At 33.3% G+C, this 17,711-nt stretch overlaps 1 protein-coding gene across 23 annotated transcripts in view; it reads left to right on the top strand.

The window, feature by feature from the left end:
• Positions 1–17,711, top strand: part of RALGAPA1 (Ral GTPase activating protein catalytic subunit alpha 1) — a 207,855-nt gene that overhangs the window by 122,875 nt on the left and 67,269 nt on the right. For all 23 annotated transcript variants that reach the window (XM_016152108.2, XM_016152096.2, XM_016152091.2 and 20 more), the window contains 4 exons: positions 3,557–3,691; positions 4,068–4,251; positions 11,122–11,986; positions 14,829–14,900. In XM_016152108.2, the coding sequence (XP_016007594.2) occupies positions 3,557–3,691; positions 4,068–4,251; positions 11,122–11,986; positions 14,829–14,900 (1,256 nt within the window). The remainder of the gene's footprint in view (positions 1–3,556; positions 3,692–4,067; positions 4,252–11,121; positions 11,987–14,828; positions 14,901–17,711) is intronic.

A 17,711-nucleotide genomic window follows, 5' to 3' on the forward strand; every position in this document is an offset into this window, starting at 1 on the left:
ACTAAATTTTGCTTTTGATTTTTAAAATTTATTCTTCCTTAGGCATTTTATAATTCAGACTTTATTCGTAATATAATTTTGTTTTTTTCATTTAGTTCTTTTCCTGACTTGAATTAATTCTTCCTTTCTTGGTCTATTTCTTTTTAGTTTTTTAATTTCTGACTTCAGATGGGTTTTTCTTTGTCTCCCATAAATGCTATTTAAAAATATTTTGGTTAGACTCATGTTATAGTTTTCTTCTGCTTCATTATTAGTGGAGTTCATCAGCTGAATTTTTTAGATTCTCATTTTATGCTTTATTTTTATAGTAAAATACGAAGACTGCCTCTGCGTATCTGTTGACAGAGTTGGTGGTTTAGGGTGGTTTACAAGATTCCTACTTCAAGAACTTCCTTTCTGGAAGTTTAACAAAGTATAGTGCCTTTATTGGATGATGCTTTTTAAGGAGGAGAGGAATTATAGGTTTATCAGTTCTTTAATTTTTTTAAAAGATTTGCAGGAACCTAAATTTCTGGGTTCCTCCCCCCCGCCCCCGCCCCACTATGTGTTTTCCATAGGATTTCTCTTCATTCCCTCTTAACATTCTTCTTTTCCAAAGTATTACCTTTTCTGTTTGTATTTTTAAGTTATTTCATTGTACTCAATATTCTATCTACCAGTACACTTTTTCAATATTCTCATATTTTTGTGTATGTTATGAGCTGTCGAGTTAGCTCTGATAACCCTATGAATGAATGATGTCCACAATGTCTTATCCTCAACCTCACTGTCAGCTCCTGGAGATTAAAGCCTATGTCTTATTTTATGGAGTCAATCCGTCTCATATTGGCCTTCCTCTTTTCCCGCTGCCTTCTATTTTTTCCAGCATTATTGTCTTTTCCAAAGAACCCTGCCTTCTCATGATGTACCCAAAGTAAGACAGCTTCAATTTTCTCATTTTTGCCTCCAAAGATGTTCCAGGTTTAATTTGCTCTAGCACACACTTATTTGTCTTTCTGGCAGTCCAGGTTATCTGTATAGCTCTACTCTAACACCATATTTCAGATATGTACACCAGCTTTTGCATGTGTACATAGTGTTGGGGAATACGAGGCTGTAAATGATCTTAGCCTTGGTCTTGAATGACACATCTTTGCTCTTGGTGTTATTTCCTAATTCTTCCACTGCTCCCCTACTAAGTTTCAGCTTTCTCTTGATATCTTGGCTGCAGTCTCCATTTGAATTGATGACCGAATTGGGGTAAGCAAAATCTTTAACAATTTCAATGTTTTCATTATCTGTGCTAAAGTTGTATATTTCTGATTTTTGCCTTCTAAATGTTAAAATGCTCTCCTGCCTCAGCTCTTTCTTTTTTTTACTTTAACCAGAGGGTATTTCAAATCATTACTACTTTCTTCCAGTGTTCCTGGTATTTCTTTCATCAGTTTTCACTCCTCCTTCCTCTGAGCTTGGCCCAGTTTTTTGTATGATGTTTTCTGCATACAGATTAAACAAACAAAGATAAAATGCACCCTTGTTGGACACCTTGCCTATATGAAACCATTCTGTCTCTCTGTATTCTTTCCTGACAGTGGCTTCCTGTCCACAATACAGGTTACAAATCAGCACAATCAAGTGCTGAGGCATGCCCATTTCTTTCAGAACAACCCATAGCTTTTCATCATCCACGCAGTCAAAGGCTTTAATCCATAAAACATAGGCTTTTAATCCATAAAACATAGGCTAACCTTACTATACTCCTTAACATCTCCTTTCTTGAAGATTGGGATATATATTGAATGTTTCCAGTCTGCAGGCCATTGTTTTGTTTTCCATATTTGTAGACATACTCTTATTAGGAGTTTAACAGACTCAGTCTCTGTGACTTGATATAATTCTATCAGTATCCCATTTACCCCTGGTGATTTATTTCTTCCCAATACTTTTAGGGCAACTCTCATTTCACTTTCTAGAATTACAGGTTCTTCCTTATAGGAATCTTCCTGATATGTATCTCTCATCTTGTTCTCTCATTCTATATAGATTTTCAATATACTCTTTTCCGTCTTTATTTTCTCTTGGTCAGTGTGTTTCCTTGTTGGTCATTCAGCATTGCTAATCGGGATTTGAACTTCCCTTTTATTTCTTGAATCTTCTGGTAGAGATTTTTTATTTTTCCTTTTTTGTTGTTCTTTTCTGTTTCCTTACACTGACTATTATAATAGTTTTTTTTTTTTTATTTCTGTGTGATAGTCATTGAAAAACCGTGTTCAGTATTTTAACCCTATTTTTGTCATCTTTTACCTTTGCTTCCCACCTATTAAACAGTTTTTAGTGTTTCTTAGCCATCTCGATTTTTCTTTCCTTTTTACTTTCAGCATTGTCTTTCCTCATTCTTCCCTAATAATATTTCTAGTTCAGTCCACAGTTCCTCTGGTTCACAGTAAATTAAGTTTAGCAGTGCAAAACTGTTTTTTTTTTTTTTTATGTGAACTTTAAATCCCTCAGGAATGTTACTTACATTTTATTTTGGCAATACAATTCTTCTCATGCTCTTCTTTAGCTTTACTTTAAAGTTTGTTACTAACAGTTCGTGATCAGTCCAACAGTTCTCACACTGAGGGTGGACTTTCTCTTTCTGGGTGATTTTTAGGTTTGTACCTAGGTCCTTCCTCCCTTTTACAGTTTTTCCCAAACTGCTCTTGATCTTCATGAAAGCTTGCAATGGGAGAATGAGAAACAGCTCGCTGAGATTTGCCATATATTTTCTATTTACACATAATTTGAAGTTTGCATGTTCTGTTTTCTCATTAAACTAAGGATGTGGGTTTTGTGATACTTTACTGGTTCTTTTTGTTCTTTATTCTTTTGGAGGACATGGTGGGAGATTTAGACCAGCATTACTCCTTGAATTTGGAAGTTGGTCTTTCACTCTAAAGATCAGTAGATCTCTTACTGTTACTTGACTTACACTTTTATGGTACTAATTATGATTCTTTATCCAATAACATGGACCATATAAGTTTTACTCCACATTTTGGATAAAAGAGTTTTGGTTATAACGTCCATGAGTTTAAAAGTGTCCAGTGGAACGATTCATTTTAAAAAATGAGTAACCGTTTCAGAAAGTGATTAAGATAGTGTTTCTGGCAGGATATTAGTGAGGTGTTATTAAATTAGAAAATGAATGAGAAAATGATTGTAATATGTATGAACTAAAACCTTTCATTTATGTTCCATTCCTTGGGCAGTTGAACAAATATAGTTAATTGATGACTGTTATCTTTTAAGCTCAGTGTTTTTAATTAAAAAAATTTTTTTGACATTCTCCCTCTTATTATTATACTTAAGGTTTGATTGTGCTTATCCTAAAATATAGGGGAGAAACCCACAATAATGTTTATTTACAACATCTTAAAATCAGTTAAGTCTAAGTAAATCCTAATGTTGGAACATAGGATTGAAATAGTTCTTGAAATAAATTTGGAAAACAAAAAATAAGTTGGTGAATTTCTGTTAAGTATTAAGCTCTCATTTTATGAGTTTCAATAATAATGATCTTTTTTTGTTGTTACAGTTGGTGGTGTCCTTACTTCTGTGCCTTCTGGACTGGATCATGGCCTTACCTCTAAAGACACTGCTCCAACCAGTCCATGCTACAGGAGCAGAAAATGATAAAACAGAAAAATCTGTCCTCAATTGCATTTATAAGGTAAGCTTCTTTGCTTTATTATTTATTGGTAACCAAGAGTTTAAAACCTAAAGAAATAACATATTAATTTTCATTGTTTTACAAGTAGGTATTTTCTAAGAATGTAGATTTATTTAAAAAGTAGTTCCTATAAGAAACTGTTATTTTATTGCAGAATTTTGAAAGCATTCAAATCTTTGTTGAATATAAGAATCATTAGTTAAATTTTATTATTCTGCTTAAGTGGTATTAAATTCTACCTTGATTAAAGAGCTAAGTTTTAAAATATTTAAAATTTTGTCAAGCTCTTGTTTTATTGGTGGACTTTTTTTTCCCTCCTTTTATTTATTTGTTTTCACTGAAAAGGAAAATTTGTATTTTTTCCCCCTGTTTTCAGGTATTACATGGATGTGTTTATGGAGCTCAGTGTTTTAGCAATCCAAGGTATTTTCCAATAAGCCTTTCAGACTTGGCATCTGTAGATTACGATCCTTTTATACAGTTGGAAAGCCTGAAAGAGCCTGAACCTCTACACTCTCCTGATTCAGAACGATCTTCTAAACTCCAGCCGGTAACAGAAGGTAAAATGAATTTTCTTCAGGACAGTATCATTTGGATTCTCTCGAAGCATGGTTTGAGGCCATGGTTAGAAATAATAGAGGAGGATATATCTTACTTTGTAGTTGTTTACCTCACCATGTATATTATAGCAAAGTTAATTTTTTAAGAAATAACTTCAGAGACACTATTAAGATATAGGTGGTAACATTCCATTTATACTTCTATCTAAGTTATTCTAATAAATTCTCTTTGATGATTTACCGTGTACATCATAGGATTTACATAATTGAATAAGAACTAGCTTTGGAGTCTGACAGACTTGGTATTGAATTTTAACTCTCATTTAATAGCTGAGTGAGTGTATCCTTATTTGTAAAATGAGGATAATAATATTGATTCCCTCATAGGGTTGTTTTGAGTACTAAATAAGATAATATGTGTAAAACCCTTCGCACAGTTCTTGACACAGAGTGAACTCAGTAACATTTTTTAGCCACATTCCTTCTATTTTCAGAGAGTTTGCTATCTGATATAAGGAAAAGTTGTTAAGAAATAACTTCATAATTATAAAAATAAAAGTATATTCAAGATACAGAGGTTGGGGTGGCTCCTCTGTGTAGTGGTTAGCACGTCTGGTTTACATGCAGAAGGTCCTGGGTTCGCACCCCAGGCAGAGCCACAGACCAGGCCCTGGGTGCACTAGGCCCCAAGTGCATGCTGCGAGCGTGTGGGAGGAGATGCCCCGCCTTTAGAGATCTCATTCTTAAGGGGAAATGGCAACATCTATAGGTCAGGGTTGGAGGTTTGTGTGTGGGGGGTGGGGCTTAAGGGTAGGGGGGATACAGAGGTAGCCAGAGGAACCTAGCAATTACTGAAGGATTTTAAGGAGGTGATATACAAGATAAAATTAGTATTAAGAGCATTTCAGCAGTAGTATTTTATGGGAGTCAGCAAATTATAGCCCATGCTTGCTACTTGTTTATATAAATTTTATTGTGACATCTCCATGCCGTTTATTTATGTATTTTTATGGCAGCTTTTGTGCAAAAACAGTAATAAAGCTGAAAATATTCATTTCTGGCCCCTTGTAGAGAAGTTTGCTGATCTCTGATATGTTAGAATAATTTTAGAGAGATTAACCCAGGAGAAGAGAGACTAATCATGAGGCTTTTGCAATAGGCCCAGCAAGAGTTGCTAAAAGCTTAAATTAGATTTTCCCCAAACTAGACCAAGAATATAAGAAAGGGTGAGAGGGAATATGAGGAGGGCAGTGTTGGAAGTGGTTCAGTTAGGGGTACCTGTTGGATGTTTATATCAAGATATCTAGCGGACAGTTTGTTATGTATGCAGATCTAGACCTTAGCGAAGAGGTTTCTGCTAGGAATATATATTTACATGTGTGTTTGTGTTCTGAGGAAAAAAAGTTGGAGAGAAAGGAAAAAGAGGAGGGAGTAATTTTTTCAGAAACAAAGAGAGGATAACAATTTTTAAATGACTGGCCAACAGTATTAAGGAGTAGAAAGGTCAAGCACAAAAACATTGACAAATATGCGTACTTTAGTTTTGCAGAGAAGTAGGCAGAAATGGATGGTGTGGGGTGAGGAGCAAGCAGGAGTTAAGCAAGGAGAGCCATTTGTCAAAAATACTCTTTAAGGAAGCTTAACTGTTTAAAAAAAAAAAAAGAAAAAGAAAAAAGTGATAAAACAGTAGGTAAGCTAAAGGATGATTCAGAGTTAAGGGAGATTTAAGGATGCAGAGAGTTGAAATTAATTACAAACTGAGAAGGCTGAGAAAGAAGGAAGGTGGCAAGGAGATCATCATTAATAGAGTGAAGTTCCTGAGGGGTGAGCTGGAAAGTGTAAATGCTAATATTAGCCCTTTTCTTGAGACCAGAAAGAAGAAGAAAATGAAAGTAAATTAAGGGGATTGACAGAAGTTATTGAAGGCCTAATAGAAAATGGGAACTGCAAAGTTTTATTTGTAGCAGTCAACACTCAGTAAGGTGGGTATGGCAGAAATACAAGGGAATTATGGCTTTCAGAATATTGGTATATGGTTTAACCATGAAATCTAGTCTTGGTAAGAATTGACCTGATGCTAGGAAATGGCTAATAAATTGGAAGAAAATCTAGTGATTCCAGTGAGTCAGAAAGTAGATGTGCATGTTAATAAATTAGAACAGTGATTCTCAGTCTTGGCTCTTGTTAGAATACTGATGCTCCAGCCCCACCATAGAGATTTTGATATACCGATCTGGGATTGCTGGGATTTTGTAAAGCTTTGCAGGTGATTAATATGCAACTAAAGTTGAGAACTACTAAAAGCATCAGTGTGTTTGGGCAGTGATTTTTAAAATGAAATTTTAAGCAGTGGAAACTCTTCAAATAAATTTCACAAGGAAGCCAAATATGTAAAACTTTTAGAGAGAGCTGCAGCAGAGTAGAGGCCAGGATCTTACTGACTTCTGTTAATCTCCAGGAGCCCTCTCCAAGGGCTCTATAAAACAAAATTGGGAAATCACTAGCTAGGAGGTTGTGATTGAAGAGTAAGCTATTAAGAATTTGAGTCTTAAAGGCAAATAGTTATAAATGACTACAATGTCTAGGATGTGGCCATGATAATGGATTGGTGACATAGAATGAAAGTGAAAATATAAAGTTAACATATGAAGGAAACAGGGCTAAGGTTTTGGACTGACCTATTGCTAAGTTTGTCTATCTCACAAATATACAAGTGAAATAGGAATATAAGATTTAAATTATAGCTCAGAAATAATAAGTATATATTGGGCAGTACATTATAGCAAAATAATTTAGACAATAATTGATATAGGTAACATAATTATTTAGATTTAGCTTGGTAAGATGAAGTTTCTTTTAAAAACAGTTATATGAAAAGATTAGTGGCTTTTTACATCTTTAAAAGTGTATAATGATAAAGTTTGATTCATGGCTGTATAGTGTATATCTTAAACAGTGAAATAAATAGTTTACTTAGGTAAAGGGAAATTTTCATGTATTTCATACTAAATTTACTGTACCATTAACAGTCACTTTAAAAGACACAGGTGAACCTTTAAAGAGATGAGCTTTATATTCATACCAGATACTCGGTGGAGGACTGTTTTTTAAATGTATTCAGTTATTCCCTTTGGATTTTTTTGAAGGTGTTAAGGACCAAATAAATGTAGAACCTTTTAGGAATAGCTGTGAGCTGACAGCCGGTGATTCTGTGGTGTGTAGTGACTACATGTTGCAGGTTTTTGGTGGTTTTTTTTTAATGTGATAAAAATGACTAATCATTGTGCCCTTATCTAAAGCATGCTTCTGTCACCTCCCGTACTTATTTGGCCAAAGATTTCTAAAAACAGTGTCCCTAATAAGCTCAGTATTGGGTTGAACAAGTCTGGTTTTACAACTATTGGCAGGAGTAGCTGTAATTATTAAATTTACCAAAGAATAAAGCAAGCTAGTAAAGTTGGCTTTTTGTCAAATGGCAGTAGTCTTATTAGCAAAAAGTCATCATTTACAGGGTCAGAGTGAAAGGAGGCTCCAAAGAATTCATTCTGTCCTAATTATAGTTTCACCAATACATATTATGCAAAGCTAATATTTAAGGCATTTGCCAAAATTAACTTCCTTTGCATGTTCTATTACAGTGCAGTGAATTGCAGCAGCTTTTTATGTCTTGTTGCTTTTGTATGCTATAATAATCCGTAATTATGGGTTTGCTGCAAATGCTGTAGGGTTTGTTTAATCTGACAATCTGAAAAGACAACCCTGAATAGACTTTTTTAAATGAATGGTAGTTACACAAAGCCTTAGAAGCATCGATATCTTCCTTTTGCGTATGCTCACAAGGCTGGTTATTTTAGAATTTCATTTTAAATTTCTAAATTGGAGCATTTCATGTGTTTTCTTTACACCTAAGTAGATACGTCGAAGAAATGTTTGTATGTTCTGTAGTTTGTAACTCAAAACTCTAACTGCTCAATTAACAAGTTCAGAGATTTTTATCATTTTATATTCATATATATCCTAAATTTAAAGAAACAACTTAGGAAAGAAAATGTTTTTATCTGTATCTGAAATCTAAATTTATTTTTTAAGTGTTCTCAGTGTTAATAATTGTGACAGATTTCTGAACAAGTTCATCCAAATTGCATTCCCACTATCTCTTTTGGGAAGAGCATGTATAGAATGGACTGGTATCTAGACTGAATGGTTTATGTTTCAGGGAAAGAGCTAGCTCATTCTTGCAGTTTATTTATAAGCAAGTTTGAAAAAAAGAACACATAAACCCTGTGTTACTTACAATGCTCTCAAAATTGAATGATTTCTATTTCTGTTATATGCAGCTTTGTATATAAATTTTCACTTTATCTTTACAAAAAGTCTGTGTTGCTCTTAGAGAAAAATGGCAGTTAAGGAGTTTTATGTGATTTGTCCATGATCACAGAGCAAGCCAGAGGCAGAATCAGGAATTTTTCCCTTCTCTGTGATTTATTTCTATTAAATTACAGTCTTTTGCTTCAGAAATGTTCTGCACAAAAGATTCACTGCTTACGAGTCACCTATTTAAGCTTATCACTCAAAAGGAAGAAAAAGAGAAAAAGAACAAAATTTTTTTCTACATCAAAAAATTTTTTAAAATCTTTATAATTTATATTATTTAGAATTAGGTTAGTCTTATGAGCTTTTTCAGTGTATCACGGCCATTTATTTAGTAATTTATGCTAAGTAATACGTTTTGAAGTTACTCTATGAAAAAAAGTTTTTAATGTATTGTTTGTACATGTCATGGTGATTTTCCAAAGGAAAAGTGTACTTGAATAAGAGAAAAATATGGAAATCAGAATTGTGGTAAAGATGGCAATAACACTGAGTTGGGAAGCAAAAGACCAGTACTTATGTAAAATCTTCTATGACAGGCAAATCCCTTAACTTCTGTGAACCCATTTGTTCTCATTTGCAAAATGTGAAGTACTGGGTAGATTATCTGTAAGGCCCCTTACGGTGTTAACATTCATTATATTCTAAGTTATAATTGGAGAAGAAAAAGCAGACAGATTCAAGCCACCCCTCTGTTTCTCATCTAGTGACATATCTTTTTACTTTGCTTATAGTCTTGAAAATGTTGAACTAAATTAAGGTTAATCATTTTGTGTTGTTATCTAGTGTAGAATAACTAATTTTTGGAACCAGCTCTATAATGGTTAGAACAACCCAATGTAATTGAATTTTTAAGTAAACTGAAAAGTGTTCATAGGAACATGCGCGTGGACATAAAAGTTGATTGATAATGGAAAAGATTAAAATTTTGATACTCAGTAACACCTCAAAATCAACCAAAACCCAAAGAAAACTTATTCCATAGAGTTGGAATAATGAAGAAGATGTTATTAGTATTAAAGGCATAGCAGCTGGTTTGTTGCCGACTCTACCTATACCCAGTGGTGTTAGTTCTGAATCTCGATGGCCTTGAAAATGTGACATTATTCTTCTCTTGGCCTCTTTTTAAGTAATGCACAAGCTAGTCTCCTTATAAACTTTGTTTAATGTTGGGTTTATTGAGGTATAATTTACATTAAAAAGTTATCTTTTTTTTTTGATGTGGGAGTTTTACTGTATATTACGTTTGTGGTTACACAGTTCTATACAGTTACCAAAATTTATCACAAAGTACACTTAAAATTAAGGAATCCATCAACTATAGGTAATACTTCGATCATCAGGACACTCCCAAATGTGTATTCTGGCAGGTAGGCCATAGTATTCCCAAATGATTAACCTTTAGAATATAAACAGTACTCAGACAAGATCACTCTGTAACTTTGATAGAGCAATATAGAGACACAATCATTCTGTAATCATGTCTATAACTAAGATCAGAACTCTGTAAACACACACATAACCAATTAAACATCCTCTTCCTACATGAATGATTAATACTTTACCAAGGACAACTTTCCTCTTGTCTCCTAGATGAAGAGTATCAAGATAAATGTCACCAAATTGTCCCCACTTCTTGACCTGACTCATTCCTAAACTGGTTTCCATTCTATATCAACCCTCTTTAAAATCACACTGCCGTTAGGTATCTTGCCTTTTCTTACCTCTTACTGCTCTATTCTTTGAGTTTTCTTTTTCTACCATTTTCTATGATTTTTTTTAAAGTTATGCATATGGACATACATGTTCTTTATCTATTCGCTTTCCTTGATATGCTTAAAGAAGAAGAAAAAAATTCTTCCTGCATACACCTAGCAGTTCAAACTAGACCGCAGTACCCCAGAAGAATTCCTTAGGGAAAAAATACATAAGCAGGGCCATGAAGTATTTTTTCCTTTAAAATAAAACTTCCTTGGCATATACTGGCTACACTGACTCACTGTTTAAATTAATCCTGACTTCTAAAGTTTGGTGAAAGAGCACTTCTCTGAAACTTTTACATAATTGATAAAAATTATAATTGACATTTGAGACATGCTATAAACTATGTTTCTGAATCTGCTCCTGCAATTAAAAAATTTATCAGTTGGATTTCATTGGCTTTCTAATCTGTGCTAAGTGATTTCTAAAATTTTCGAGCCTTCTTTCAAGGTGTCATGTACATTTAAAGGCTTAAATTTAAATTAAGACTCCATAAGCAGAAATTTCAAAAAGGGCTTCCTTATAAAACTAACAATAAAATTTCATCACAGAAAAGTTTTCTTCTTTCCTATCATTCCTGTAATACAGTCTAAATTGGAAATGTTAATAATTACTGAAATATTCTAATGCGATTTCAATAATGTGCTGAAATCCCTACATGTTGTCTAATGTTTCATTATTATATAACATTCTAGGAACCAACAATATTCTCACTCCCTTATTTTTTTTTATTTCTAGTGAAAACTCAGATGCAACAAGGATTAATCTCTATAGCTGCCCGCACTGTTATTACGCATCTGGTAAATCACTTGGGCCATTATCCAATGAGTGGTGGTCCTGCTATGTTAACAAGTCAGGTGTGTGAAAATCATGACAATCATTACAGTGAAAGTACTGAACTTTCTCCTGAACTCTTTGAGAGTCCAAATATCCAGTTCTTTGTGTTGAACAATACAACCTTAGTGTCCTGTATCCAGATCAGATCAGAAGAGAGTATACCTGGAGGGGGTTTATCTGCTGGTCTTGCATCGGCCAATTCAAATGTCAGAATCATAGTACGTGATCTCTCTGGAAAATATTCATGGGACTCTGCCATCCTGTATGGACCACCTCCTGTAAATGGCTCGTCAGAACCTACATCTCTCATCCTTTCATTGTCTCACCAAGAGAAACCAGAAGAGCCTCCTACATCTAATGAAACCCTAGAAATTACGACAGAAAAAGATGGGATTTCCTTTCAGTTTAAAAGAAGATTTAGAGAAACTGTACCAACTTGGGATACGATAAGAGATGAAGATGATGTTCTTGATGAGCTTTTGCAATATTTAGGTGTAACTAGTCCTGAATGCTTACAGAGAACTGGAATCTCACTTAATATTCCTGCTCCACAACCCGTGTGCATTTCTGAAAAACAAGAAAATGATGTTATTAATGCCATCCTTAAACAACATACAGAGGAAAAAGAATTTGTCGAGAAACACTTTAATGACTTAAACATGAAAGCTGTGGAGCAAGATGAACCAGTGCCTCAGAAGCCTCAGTCAGCATTTTATTATTGCAGATTGCTTCTTAGTATATTAGGAATGAATTCCTGGGACAAAAGGTAAGAATAAAAGAAGTTTTTTCTTTTTTTTTTTTTTCTTTTTTCACATTAGTCTTATCTTTTGATTGAGCATTTTGTCTCCATTCTTTTCCTCACTAAATTTTATCTACCAATTAGTTATTTGACCAGTGGTCAGATATTTTTTTTGAGACCACTGAATTATATATGGATTCAAGGAATAAAAACATAACCTAATCTAATCTATTAACTATTAACATTTTAGTAATAAACTGTAGAACTGATTTAGAAATTATAGCTCATATAATTGAAAAAAAATCTTATGTTTCAAACTTTCTTGTAAGCTAATAGGAAAAACTGTTTTTCCTTATTCACGACACTTCTGACACCAAATAAGTGGGTTTTCCACACCAAGCAGTTCCAACACTATCTGGAATTAGCACTAATAAGTTAAGGGCTCAGATCTATAACACTTCCCCTGTAACACTTCCCTATCTCTAGATACCAGCTATAAGTCTGGGCCACCCATACTTCTGACCAACCAGCTATAAATCAGGGATTCCCACAACGCCCTCCTGGGGTTTGATAATTCCAGTGGCTCACAGAACATTTATTTATGTTTACCAGTTTATTATGAAGGATAATTAAAGGATATAGATGAACAGCCAGGTGAAGAGGTACATAGGATGAAGTCTAGAAGGAGCTTCTGTCCCTATGGAGCTGGAGTATAGAATGTGTTCACCCATTGGATAGAATGTGTCCACCAATCTGGAAGCTCTCTAAACCCTGTATTTTAGGAATTTTTATGGAGGCCTCATTACATAGGCATGATTGATATTAAGTCAGTCTCCAGCCCCTCCACCTGCCCGAGAGGTGAAACTGAAAGTTCCAACCTTCTAATCATGGTTGCACTTTCTGGTGACAAGGACTCATCCTTAAGTTATCCAGGAGCCCACCAAGAGTCACTGTATTAGAACAAAAGATGTTCCAATTACCCAGGAACCCCCAAGGGATTTAAGAATGCTGTAAGATGCTCCCATCACCTCCATCACTCAGGAAATTACAAGGGTTTTAGGAGATCTGTGTCAGGAACTAGAGGTAAAGCCCAAATATATATCTTATTATATCACATGAACCTAGTAATTTTTTAGACAAATAGCAATATGATCATTTCTTGTTTGTATCAGAGAAGTTAATTCAAGATTTAGCATCAAATCAGAGAATCTCAATTTCATTTTTTTATTTTCCTTTTCTTATGCATGTTGCCAAACTTCATTAAAAACTTGCAATAAATCCACAAAGTATTCAAGTAAGTTGGGTAGGAGTTAAATGAAAAGGCATTAGACTTAAATCGGAAGACCTGGGTTAGAGTCATTTAAACTTCGAGCATTGAACTACAGTCTACAAATTGAGGAAATGACTCCCCGCCTCACATAATGGTGAGAATTAATTGAGATAATGTACGTAAGATACTAAATTTGTACACTAGTGTAAAGAATTATTAATATACATTTCTTTTTTAAATTTCTACAATATTGAAAACTGTAGAAAAACAGAACCATTATTTAAAAGAAAAAAATTTTTTTTTTCAATTTGTAGTAGGAGGGGAACTCAGATATCACTGGACAAATAATTCTTAAAGTAATTCAAATGCATCTGAAGCATTGAGATGGAGTTCTACTTGTTTGCTTAGAGTTTATAATCTGATTTGATTTAAACCCTTCCATTTATTAGAAAGGCAAATCTCTGCCTTATAGGAAAGCCACATTATATCAGGAATACAGTTTGCCTTATATATTCAAATACAGGTAATTACCACTCATATAAACCCATTCTACTTTCTTGCTGTATAATGGTCTGTATATTGTCGCTCGAGAAAAATTAAAGATGGGAGGCTATACTTTACCTCAGCAAAGCATTGATTTCATGATTATACTTTGTACATACAGTAATGTCCCTTATCTGTGAGGGATACGTTCCAAGACCCCCAGTGGATGTCTGAAACCACAATAGTACTGAACCCTATATAAACTATGTTTTTTTCCTGTACATACCTAGATAAAGTTTAATTTATAAATTGGGCACAGTAAGAGATTAACAATAGTAACTAATAAAATTGAACAATCATAACTATACTATAATCAAAAGTATGCAAATATGGTTTCTTTCTGATAACTGAGACAGCTAAGTGACTAACATTTGGGTGGAGTATACAGAGTGGATACACTGGACAAAGGGATGATTCATGTCCCTGTTGGGACAGAGCAGTACAGAGGGAGATTTCATGTTATTCAAAATGGTACACAAAATTTATGGACTTTATTTCTGGAATTTTCATTTAATATTTTTGGACCACAGTTGACTGCAGGTAACTGAAGCTATATTTTGTACATATAGAACATATTTGACAAAATTTATACACTGCTTTGTAGTGTAAAAAAATATATGTAATGTAAAACAAGAAAGCAAGCAAATTTCATCCGAATTTACACATGCTTACTTGGTGGTAGTGATTTAAATTTTGAGACTGTTTTATTTCTCATGTGGAAAAATTTTCTCACGTTTTTTTGTGAAAATCTTGAGAAGGAATCTCTAAGTTTTTTTTTTTTTCATTTTTTCCTGGATATGAGTTTGGGAAGCTCGCAGCATCTGCAAGAAAAATGGAATGACCAATAGATAATGATCCACTGACGGAAACATATGAGGGCCTGAGTAGAAATAATGACACATATTCCTTAAATTCTTTTTGGAGTCTATTCTCCTTTGAGTTAGAAGTATAAGGCAAGAAAAATGTTAAGAGTTTTGTGAGCAGAGTAGAAAATATTTCCAGGACTGTCATGTCATTTGCTAGAAGAGTGATGAAAATATTTACAAATTTCTCTAGGAGGAGCTTTCATCTCTTGAAGAAAAATGAAAAACTACTTAGAGAACTTAGAAACTTGGATTCGAGACAGTGGTAAGTTGTCGGAAAACCTTCAATATCCAATAAAAATAAAATTTTGGATAGATGCTTTTTTGGCAGTATAGAGATACATTGATAAAGCGACACTTTGGATGTCACTGTTATTAAGAATGCCTATATTTCTGAGATCTAAAACCTTCATAACCTTTTTAATATCCACATTTCTCACTCGCTCACATCTTACTCAACTGATATTATACTTTCTTGTCTCCAATTTTTCTGCTTTTCCTTTTCTCACAATAAATCTATCTACTCACTCACCTCTGATTTCATTTGCCTTCCTATCCAGTAAACTCATACGTTGTCAACTATTTTAAAAATATACCCTCAAAACTCTTCTTCACTTTCATTTACATATATGACAATAATCAATTCTCTAATCAGAACATTCTGACATCTATTTTCCCTACTCCTAGGCAACCATACATTACTAGGAAAAATTATCAAATCAGTGTGATATAAATAGTTACCATAGATTCATGCTCCTTTACTTCAACAGTGTCTTCTGTACTGTTTGGCAGATTTCTTGTCCCTTGCTTATTTTACTTTGTTTCTCGAAGGAAGTATTATACACTACTTCTTTGTTCTCAAACCCTTCATTTCAGTCAAAGAGTCATCTCTAATCTCACTAAGAATTCAGTTCAAATTTTTGACCTCCTGTATGAGAGACAATCTGCTAGAACAATATTTCCTAACCTTTCTTCTTTCTCCACACGTTAACATTTTAACACACATCAGTCACATCTCTTGTTAATTAAATCCAGTGATTCTGATAATTGGGAAACTAGTTTGAAATAAGCCACCGACCAGGCCATTGCTATTCTATAGAAATGCAAAGTGAATAAGATGATTTAAGCCTCTCCTACTTAGAATAAACCTGCTTTACATCTTTGTCTGTTTAAAATTTATATGTTGAGCTATCACCTCTTACTCACCATCAGTTTCAGAAAAGCCTTTTTATATTGTCTTTGCTTCTGCTTCTCACCTGTGCCTGCTCTAGGATCTTCAGAAACTTTTCTTTATCTTGGATTTATATTTCTCTTAAAATATGCATGTTTGTTACCTGCTTTTAAACAAAACAAAGCTTTTTCAGTTATTATCTTTCAAACTATAATCTATCCCCTTCATGCCTATTACTACCAAATTTATAGGAAAATATAATCTTTACTTACTTTCTGTATTCCTAACTGGTTATTGTTGTTTTTAACTTCCTTCCGAATGTTTCTTTAATTGGGGTGATATTGGTTGATAAAATTATATAGGTTTCAAGTGTACAATTTCAATCATCTGTGTAATGAATTGTGTGTTCACTTCCCAAAGTCAAATCTCCTTCCATCACAGAATGATCTTTTTAAAATAATGTTTAATTTCTTTGGGTATTATAGGAAATATAAAACAAAACCCATGTTGTTAAAATTTGCTTATGTATTTTCAGTCTTTAATTTTGGATAGACATAGTTATGATTATTTTTGTTTTATAAAACTGGAATCATAGAATATAGAATAAGTTACCTTTTTTAAGAACTTTATATTATGAGCATTTTCCTCAATATTTTGATATTCTTCAAAAATAATTTTTTGTTGCCAAGTTCTGTGATTACTGGACATTTATATTTTAAAAAATTTCTTGTCCTAGGATAGATTTCTAGAAATAGAATTATTAGATCAAAGCATAAGAACTTATTTCAGGCCATATATATTGTAAAATTGTTTGCTATTAAGTACTAATTTTTAATCCTACCAGCATTTTATAAGAATACTTAGTAACTTCAACCTGGCAAGCACGAGATATCAATCACCTTTTCTAAATCTTTATAGCTTGAGAGGCAGATCATAGTACCTCTTTAATTTATAGTTCTTTATTACTGATGAAGTTAATATTTTTTTCATGTATTTACAAGAAATTTTATTTGTTTCCATTCTCAGTGGGGATTTTTTCCTCTTTTTCTATTTAGTTTTTCTTAATTGTAAGAGCGCCTGCATATGTTTGTATATCAAAGATTAAATTTGTACTTATTGTGGGAGTTTTCTCAGTTGTTTGGCTTTCAGTTTTGAACAATTTGAGTTTAACGTACAGGTTTTCTCATTTTAATGTAACTATATCTCAGTCTTTTTTCTTTGGATTTCTTTAATTCTTTGTTGTGTTTAGAGAGTTGTCTTGAAATCAATTAAATATTCTATTATATTCCCTTCTAGATCTTTAATATTTGGTCGTGTGGTGATTATTTTACATTTAATTCTTTACTCCTGAAATACATTTTGCTGTACGGAATGAGAAATGAAACAGGCTTGAATGTTGGAGAACAGTCTGTTACTATAATTGGTTGAATAATCCATACCTTTCCCGTAACTCGATGTTTCCTTTATCAAATATTAAGCTGTTTCAAAGCTATCTGTTCTTCTCTGTTGATTTGCCCATCAGTTTTCTACAGATGTTACAAAATTGTGATGCTGTTCTGAATAGCATCTTTTCCCCGATTATGTCTTCTGGGTTTTTTAAAAATATATTTATTTTTATGTCCAAATGCTTTAGCAAATTCTCTTATTGATATTAAGCATTGTATTGTTGTTTCACTCTTAAGAGTTGTTTAGATATGTAATCATTATCTGCAAGTAATCTCATTTCTAAAAATCATGCTGTTTTTGCTTATTGCACTGACCAGAAATTACACCACAATGTTATATAATTATAATAAGAGTGGTTAGCCTTGTCTCTTCTGATTTTAATGTAAATGACTTCTTTTCATTCTTAAGTAAGATACTGGTTGTTGGTTTGAAATGGGTACTTTTTATCACACTAAGGCA

The sequence above is a fragment of the Rousettus aegyptiacus genome, unplaced genomic scaffold, assembly GCF_014176215.1.
Source record: "Rousettus aegyptiacus isolate mRouAeg1 unplaced genomic scaffold, mRouAeg1.p scaffold_m13_p_3, whole genome shotgun sequence".
NCBI classification, from domain to species: domain Eukaryota; kingdom Metazoa; phylum Chordata; class Mammalia; order Chiroptera; family Pteropodidae; genus Rousettus; species Rousettus aegyptiacus.